The sequence below is a fragment of the Triticum aestivum genome, chromosome 4B (assembly GCF_018294505.1).
Source record: "Triticum aestivum cultivar Chinese Spring chromosome 4B, IWGSC CS RefSeq v2.1, whole genome shotgun sequence".
In the NCBI taxonomy this organism is placed as follows: Eukaryota; Viridiplantae; Streptophyta; class Magnoliopsida; order Poales; family Poaceae; genus Triticum; species Triticum aestivum.
The window spans coordinates 449,149,849-449,159,246 of NC_057804.1; the positions used below are offsets into that span (position 1 = coordinate 449,149,849).

General features: G+C 44.2%; 1 protein-coding gene across 1 annotated transcript; it reads right to left on the reverse strand.

Moving 5' to 3' along the window:
• Window positions 1–1,652: 1,652 nt before the first annotated feature.
• On the reverse strand, window positions 1,653–7,647 carry LOC123092642 (LRR receptor-like serine/threonine-protein kinase FEI 1). The gene is made up of 14 exons (XM_044514453.1): window positions 7,315–7,647; window positions 6,635–6,839; window positions 6,408–6,543; window positions 6,134–6,205; window positions 5,960–6,031; window positions 5,666–5,737; window positions 5,353–5,424; window positions 5,104–5,175; window positions 4,878–4,975; window positions 4,477–4,632; window positions 4,063–4,395; window positions 2,517–2,762; window positions 2,268–2,401; window positions 1,653–2,167 (listed from the first exon to the last, which is right to left on the reverse strand). Exons 2-14 carry the CDS (start codon window positions 6,726–6,728, stop codon window positions 1,955–1,957), a joined length of 1,770 nt encoding a protein of 589 aa, XP_044370388.1. The 5' UTR covers window positions 6,729–6,839; window positions 7,315–7,647; the 3' UTR covers window positions 1,653–1,954.
• Window positions 7,648–9,398: the final 1,751 nt, after the last annotated feature.

Genomic DNA, 9,398 nt, shown 5'->3' on the forward strand with positions numbered 1-9,398 from the left:
AACCAAGTTGACTTCCTCCTTCGTGCAGCGTATTGGCAAGCCCGCCGACTTGTTCATGTTGATCTTGAGGCCTGACGCTTCTCCAAACAGCTGAAAAATGCACCGACAGATAGCAAGATCCATAGGGATAGGCTTCACAAACAAGGCCACATCATCCGCAAAGATGGAAAGCCTCTTCCTTAGGCCTACCTGCGCCAAGGGCGCAAGGAATCCTCTACTGGCAGCAAACTCAAACAAGCGCTGAAGCGACTCCATAGTCAGAATGAATAGCATTGGTGAGATGGGGTCACCTTGTCGTAGCCCCTTGCAGTTGAGGATAGTGTCACCAGGTTCACCATTAACCATGACCTTGGTGGACGAGGTCGCAAGTATGCCGCAAATCCATGATCTCCACCGTGGTCCAAAACCCATTTGTTGTAGTAACTCCAGGAGAAAAGGCCACCTCACCGAGTCAAAGGCTTTTGAGATATCAAGCTTAAGCAAAATCGCTGGCCTTCCCAAGGCGTTGAGGCGTCTGGCCATGCATTGCACTAGCATGAAGTTGTCATGCAGCGATCGACCCTTCACAAATGCGCTCTGATGATTGCCTACGAGTCTCGGCAAGTCCACCACTAGTCTGCACGCGAGCACTTTCTCAAAGATTTTGATCGCACCATGCACAAGATTTATGGGGCGGAAGTCCCCCACATCCAAGGCCCCCTCTTTCTTCGGCAGGAGAGTAACAAGAGACTTGTTTATCGCTGACATTCCCCTCATGTCACCATTGTAGAAGCAGCGCATGGCTGCCATGAAGTCCTCTTTGATGATATGCCAACACATTGCATAGAACCTGCCTGTGAATCTGTCCGGCCCCGGAGCTTTATCCGGGGGCATGGATTTGATCACCCTCTCGACCTCATCTTCTATGAACGGCCCCAGTTAATTAATGGAAACCAGACGAAAATCGTCACAATGTTTTTTTTAAACGGAGGCAAAAGCTTTGCCTCATCCATTAAATAAGAGAGAAAAGAGTTTGTTACAAGTCACCCAATTACACGGCATGCGGATTATTCTCGCAAAATTAAAGACCCTAGCTTTTTTGCACCGGCGACGATCCAAAGGTTGGCCTCAGTAGAGATGGAGGAGAGCAAGATTGTCGGTGGAGCACTCTTATGTTTGAAAACTCTTGCGTTACGCTCGTTCCAAATTGTCCATGACACGAGCATGGTGAGGGATGCCTTGGCTTGTCGGTTTGGCGTGCCGTCGGCGCAAGTACTCGCCCACCAATCTTTAACCGAGTCAAAGAAAGGCCAAGCGAAAGTGTCTAGCCCGAGAATGAGGAATTTCTCGATGACCAATGACCAAAGCCTTCAAGTATAGCGGCATTTGTAGAAGAGGTGAGGTCCGCATTCTTGCGCCCTCTTGCAAAAAGGGCAAAGATCACAATTTGGCCACCCACGCTTTGCCAACCTATCGGCGGTCCAAATTCTATCTTGGAGCGCCAACCAAGCAAAGAATTTAATTTTTGAAAGTGCCCAAGCCTTCCAAACCATCTTATCCATGGGTGAGAGGACCATCCCTAGGTAACCACTACACCCAAGGCCATGTAAAGATACAATATAACCACTACACCCAAGGCCATGTAAAGATACAACACGACCACCCCCCATTGATGGTTAAATACAAGCACATCAATCTCCAGGCAATTCCCCTTATTAAATCAACATATAACAGTCTGTACTCTGTAGCGTGGCATAGATACATACAAATCGCAAAAATGTTGTCCCCGTAGAACCAGCCTGTTGGAGCCCACCCAACCCCTCGGTAATGCATGCATTTACAAAAATCTGCAAAGAATAAATGGAATGTGCCTCCACAGGGAAACCAGCGGCAGAAGAATGTGGTGCGTCTCAATCCAGACCGTAGAAATCACTACCACACGATCGTAGAAGCCAGCAGCCGTGGTTTCCTAGCCCTACTCTGAATCGTAGAAATCACTGCCGCACGGTGTAATTACATCCGACTCCAGCATCTGTACCACCCTATGCATCGTCGGACGCTCCTCCGGCAAAGAGCTCACGCATTGCTTGGCGAGAGAGAGCAGGGCGTCCAGGGTCTCGATCTGCACGCCGTCGCAATCCGGATCCACAATCTCCCGCTCTCTGCTCTCTCCAGCCAAGAAGTTCAGCTGCCATATAGCAAGTTAACCCTTTGTGGTAAATACATAAAAAGATGTGACATGCATGCGAGTTGTGCACATGAAAAGAAAGGAAATAAAAAGGTCGTACCCATCCAACAATGTTCAACCCCTTCTCAATGAATGACGCATCAGTAGGTCGCTTTCCGCTCAGTATCTCGAGTACCAAAACTCCAAAACTGTAGACATCCGTCTTTTCGGTAGCCCTGCCACTTTGCATATACTCTGGATGTTCGATATTGCGAATATTAGCTCAGATTATTACAAAGCGATACATTTTCCGAAGTGAAGCGTGCATTTTCGTTCTCATCATTGATGAAATGGAACAACTTTCACATACCTGGGGCAAGATATCCAAATGTTCCTGCAACTATTGTAGTAATATGAGATTCTTCATCCTCCAGTAGCTTTGCCAGTCCGAAGTCTGATACACGTGCCTCAAAATTGCCGTCCAGTAAGATATTGCTCGACTTAATATCACGATGTATTATTCGAGGTGAGCAATCATGATGCAAGTAAGCCAGGCCTTTTGCAGCTCCAAGTATTATGTTAATGCGCGCCTCCCATTCCAGCTGCTCAGTTTTTTCTGCCAAGAACGATGAACATATGAGACGTTAGGCTGGGCTTTAAAAAATTGTTCCTGTTCAGTAATAGACTAATGCTCATGGAAGACCTGAGCAAAAGTTACTTGTACAAGGTCAATTTGGTTCGACATAAATTTTAGATGAAACCATAGTTAAGGCTGTCCATCCTTGTTTAGCTACTGAAATGAACTACAGACTATTCAGTCTGCCTGCAAGAAATACTTCCTCTGTTTCTTTTTCTTAAAATGTGTGCTTCTTTTTGAGAAATTATAAGGCGTACTTTAACCATGATATTTGCATGTATGCCATTTGAAACCAAGGTGTTGTGAACCTTGATCCATCATGACTCGTGAGAGAGAGAAAGGGTGCTTACTCATAAATTTTGAAGAGAGGGGAGATAAACAAGGACAAAAGAGAGAAAATGTTACTAAATTTGCATGCACGCCGTTTTAAAACAAGTTGTGGACCAGTGGACCTTGATCCACAACATGATGACTACCGCGCTGAAGATAACCAAAAGCTGTGGCTTGAAGGGTTTGGGTAGACATAGGTTACTATCAGAGAATAGCTTGGAGATAATAGATTCATTGTTCTTACTTGACTCGAACATGACATCCTTGTATAGTGGATGCTCAAGCCCTTGACCTTTCCTAACACAATATGGACTCCTAGATCTTAATGAATTAGGCTCCTGCAATTTTAAATTTCCTAACACGATACTATTGATTAAAGGACCACTGATCTCCCTCTGTTCGGGCTCCCTGCTGCTAGTCCACAATATAATGACACAAAAACTGTAGGCCTCGTATTTGTATGCAGAGGAAGTGGCATTTCTTATTCATCCTTTACATTGCACGTGTGATCAAATCCTATTCTACTCCAAGATATGATGTAAACCTGACCTTGCCTATAACCAAAATCTACTCCAAGGACACAGTTATCTGAACTTTTTTTCTTGTAGGGTCTGGTTTGATTGAGAAGGTGAAGGTCTACTCTAAGGATCCTCTAGGCCTCAAAATTGGATCGCAGGCAAAACCAACTTTTTTATTTGTACTCTTTTCCTTGCATGGCGGCACCCATGTCTTAAATTCAGGATTTCTAGGTTTTGATGTCACGCTGAGTTTCAGGCACAAATAACTTAATCCTATAGGCTATTTTAGTGTTTGCTTAACACATGCTTAAAGATCACTGAGGAAAGCAAGCTAAAATCAGTTTATATTACAACTGCAACTATGAATAATTGGAAGAGTTCAATGAAAACAGAATTAAGATGTATGGCGAAAAGAAAAATATGGAACTCACCATGTAGCACTTCATCCAGGCTTCCACCTGGAAGGTAGTCATATATCAACAGTTTCGATGAAGGGGAATTGCAATAGCCACGGAGATTGACCAAATTACGGTGCTTAACACTTCCCAATATCTCAAGTTCTCTATCAAAGAATTTGTCACGCCCTTCATTTGTTTTCACTATCCTTTTCAATGCAAAAACGTTGCCATCATCCATTGCAAGTTTGTACACAGTCCCAAAACCCCCTGCTCCAATGATATTTTCCTCATCCATGATCTCTAACTTCTTAAGGATATCTTTTGTGGAGTAAGGGAGGTCCCCGTGGAACATCACAACAGAAGAGCCTGAAATGATAAGCAAGGTTATAACAAAAGTTCTTTATGACATGTGAATTACTGGCTTCGCATAACTCATGGCATCGTTACCTCCACATAGCTCCACCCTGAAACCATGTATATCTTTCTTCCCGAAATTTTTGTACAGAAAACAACCCCAGAAACACATCAGAGCCACCAATAGCAGAGCTCCCACTGTCGCGACCGCACTTATAACAACTCTGGAACTCCTTTTATTTGGGTCATCTACCATAATAGAACAGGAAAACACATAAGAACACAAAATTATTATGAACTGAAAATATAGAGGCCCGTTGTTGAACTGAAAATAGAAGTTAATTTACAGAATGCAAAATTGCCATAATAAAAGGATCTATTAGCTATTATTGGCGTCAATGACTAAATGCACATTCGACCTTGTGAAAAAAAAATATTAGACGCATACAACAAATAATGCAAATAATTTAGGCTAATGTTCAAATATCTGTTACCTTTGGAAGGCTGCTGAGAGCCATCTGATGGTGATTGAAGTGCATCTTTGCACACTGAATTAATCTGCCTACCACATAAATCACGGTTCCCAATAAAGCTGCATTACCATGTGAAAATTCAGATGGGTAGAAGAAAGAGCAGCTTATGGCACAATGCATACGCCTTTACTCGACTGAATATGCAGATTTAGTTAGATAGATATAAATAAGAGAGAAGACAACTCACGAAGTTTCATTAAAATTGGTAAGTGAACCATCTGATGGTATCGGTCCTGTCAGAAAGTTCATGGATACGTTGCTGCATAGGATGTGAAAATAATTATTTTTTCATGGGCCAAAATAAGTGTCTCAACCTTAGTACAACTTTGTACTAGAGTTAGTACAAAGTTGAGTTGAGACACTTATTTTGGGACGGAGAGAGTAGCTTAACATAACAGGTTTGGTCAGCTTATGGACATAAAAAAAAAGCACTTACAAAGATGCAAGTTTGGTCAGGTTATCAAGAGAATGCGGGATTGATCCCTTCAACGTATTGCTGGATAAGTCCCTGGATAAAATAAACATATTTCAGAAATAGGAATGAATATCTAAATAACATAAACACAAAAGGTGAATTTATCTACATTTCAATACATATAATTTGTGTTGAAGCCTTCTTATATGACCCATTACTGTAAAAAATGGTACATGGCAGATGTAGTAACATTAGTCTAACCTGAGGTATTTATCTGATACGAAATTAATAATCAAATTTAATAAAGAAGCTAAAACTACACCAGAGGACTCACAACGTCTCAAGTTCAACCAGATCACCAAATTCCGAAGGGATATATCCACTTATATAATTTCCTTGTAGATGCCTGCAAGTGATTTCACAACATACGCAATAAGAGCCTGATTTCACAGAAGAAATAAAAGCAAAAATTACATGCTAAAAATTCTCTGGCACAGATACAAGAAGCTTGTGACCATTAATTATCAGTTGCAGCATCTAACATTTAATTAATTATCCGTTGCAGAATCTAACATTTCATTCGATGAAAAAAAACATAGGTAGCAATCAGAATTACAATAAAACTTACAGTTGTTGCAACTTGGTACAATTTCCTAGCTCGGGAGGGAGTGAACCATACAAACTGTTCCCCTGTAGTGATCTAATGACATAAAACCACATTTATATCAAAGACCAAGTTCTTTGATATACAAGGCGGGAAATAGCTAAGAAATGCAAAAAAAGAAAAGGTGAACACACTTACAAAGTCTGCAGCTGATTTAGCCTTCCAACTTCTGGTGGTATGGGCCCGACTAACTTGTGATATGGGAGAATCCTAAATGGAAGGCAGTGAGTGACCTTATGATAATGCGACTCAAAATACTGAATATGAATTGAAACTAGGACATGGTGTCCAAAATATGAACACCAAATAACTGAAGCAAAACAGTGAAGCAAAACAGTGAGTGGATAGGTTAAGAAGTTGAGCAAATGACAGTAAGCAGAGTTAATATGCAGAGTGGTTTTTTGTTTCTTACAGATAAATCACTCTCTTGCTGTGACCATCGCATTTAACACCCTTCCATTTGCAGGGATCCGCGTCTTGTTCGTGCCAACTTAGAAAGACCCCATCTGAATTTGTGATTGCCTTCTTAAAGGCGAGAAGTGCTTCACCTGTATGAAACAGTTCGTGCATGATCAGTATTGGATAAGCAGAAAAAACAAATCAAATGGCCCGTGAGCAGCCACAACCATCATCACATACCGTCTGAACTTAGCGCTCTTGCTGCACGGCCCCCAAAGTGCAGGATGATCAGAATAAAGAGGAAACCGGGCTGTTTTCTGAGAAAATAGCCCATTTGTCACCACCTGGTGGAGCATACAAGGGTGACTAGAGCATATTCCAGAGGTCATGAATGAGGAAATACGGTATGCATCTTTACAATCGGAGAGAACCCAACCAACCAACCCTGCAATGGTGAAAAGCAAAACAAATCAGCAATAATCATATAGTAGTAACAAACTAAAGACGCGCTCAGAGAAATCTTAAGCCTTGAACGGCGGAGAAAAAATAGCAGATCAAATGCAGTACTTTTCGAGATAACGGTGTCCGGGGCTTTCGCACGAAATTGGCGGCCATGATATGGGAGCTACTAACTTTTTTTCGAGATGCTATGGGAACTAAATGAAGCAACATTTTCAGTCTTTTTATGCAAAAAAATAATCCTTTCAGGCTAACTGAACTAGCTGCCTTCGAGCATCTGACTTCGAGATTCCCCAAATCCAAGAAAATAAATCTACAGGACGGAAGCATTAGGCGGGCTCGTTTCTCAAATCGGGAACCAGTAGCGGATCTAGATGGCGTGAGCGGCACGCCCGGAGCAGAAATCCTGGAGCTCGGTGGGGTTTAACTAAGAGCATCACTGGATGGGAATGAGCCCGTACCTCAAACCCTCAGCGGGGCGGAGACAGCAGGAGCGCGATCTTGCGGCGAGGAGAGCGGCGGCGACGCTAAGCTGCTACGGCGCGGCGGCGGGCGGTAGAGCCGCGGTTGGGTTGAGATTGGTGGGTCTGGACTCGAGGAGGAAGAGGAGCTCAGGGAACAGAGGTGCCGACGATTAGCGGTGGGGGAGATGGAGGATGTGAGCAGGGAGTGGGAAGAAGCGGCACTGGGTGTGGTGTGGTGTGGTCACTGTGGTGGTGGTGGTGGTGGTGAGCAGAGCTGAGAGCACTGAGCACTGGCAGAGTGAGGGGGGAGGGTAAATGGGTCCGAGGAGATTAGGCAGCCGGTGGTGGCGTGGGTGTGGGAGTGGGACTGGAGCTGGGGCGCGAGTAGTCGTAGCAGTGAGCGTGAGAGAGTGCGGTTTTGTCCGCGCACTGCGTCAGCGACGGCGGCACACGGGACGACGGGGCGAACAGCTAATCGCTCAGTTATTACCAGATTGCCTTGCATGATATACGGAATTTGTCTGATTAGATTTCGTGTTGATTTTATATTGTTATTAAAGGAAATCTTGTGCTTAGAGCAAGTTCGTTGTCTGTATTGCTGTTTAGCAGTTATCATTGGGTTAAGGTGTTTGTACTTGTACCCGAAAAAATGGGCTTGTATTATGGCACGCGAAGTGACAACGACATCTCTCTTCACTTGGACGAGAAAAGCGACGCATTCTTTACTGCAGAGAGGGCTCATGATGTACTCCTTCCGTTCCTAAATATAAGTCTTTTTAGAGATTTTAATATGGACTACATACGGAGCAAAATAAATGAATCTACACTCTAAACTATGTTTATATACATCTGTATGTAGCCATATTGAAATCTCTAGAAAGACTTATATAGGAACGGAGGGAGTACTTATTAGCTAGAGGAACTCACGAATCACATACTCATAGCAATCAACATGTTTTGGGCAGACCAATTTCATACCTAGCCATAAGAAGGTCTTCAATAATAGGTCCGTCCCTTACGGTGACGGTTAGCGTACGTCACGGAGTGGCGATCTCGGGGCGAACCCAGACTCCCTAGGGTTTCTGGCATGGACACCGCCGCCGATCATCGATCTGCATCAGTCTGACTTTTCAGGATCGCCTCCCTGCAAACCACCTCATCCACACTCCGTCCCATCCACCATAAGTCTCCGCGAGCTAGGGACCGCGGTCGTACACCACCGGTTCGTCCCTAGGGTACTTTGTCTTGGTGTGCGGGGTTGTGAAGGAGTGATGGAGGATGTGGAAGGACTGATGAGAGGTTTGAAGTTTTCGGCGGTGGAAAGGAGTGCGAAGGCAGGGCAGGCAGAGAAGGGGTAATCGTATGATTGGGCACCGGATGATCCTCAGGCAGTGGAGAAGTTGTTCTCGGAAAAATCAGCGCACGCAGGGGTAGTAGGGAAAACCTTGGGAAGAATTTGGTGTCCGATTAAAGGCTTGGAGTGCAAAGAGCTAGAGGCAAACATCCTGGATAAGAGCATTGGAGGAAGGCCCCTGGTGGTTTGACAAGGAGTTGATCGTCATGGAGGAGTTTGATCCGGAGAAGACAGTGGATGAATATGACTTCAACCTCATTCCCATGTGGATCTGTGTCTTTGGGCTACCTCTTGGGTATATGAACAAGCCACTGGGAGAGCATTGGTGCTGATTTTCATGAGTTTCTGGATGTGAATGTTGGTCATGGGGGCAAGGTAATGGGGAAGTACCTCCGAGTGAAGGTTAAGTTGGATATCAATGAGCCCCTCATGAGGGGTTTTGTGTTGGATAGGGAGAATAGGCGGGAGGAGAATAAAGGTGAAACAATAGTGGAGCTAGGTGAGAAGAAGAAGAGGAAGAAGAAGAAGAAGAAGGACTTGCTTCGGTGTCGTTTTGAATACGAGCACATGCTCGACTTTTGCTATTCTTGTGGTGTGATCGGGGATGGTGAGAAGGAGTGCAGGAGGAAGCCTATTAGAGGTGACGCATCGCAATATGACCCATGGATGAGGGCTGAGGAAAGCTATAGAAGAGGGGGCGGAGGAAGAGGGAAATGGCAAGATATAT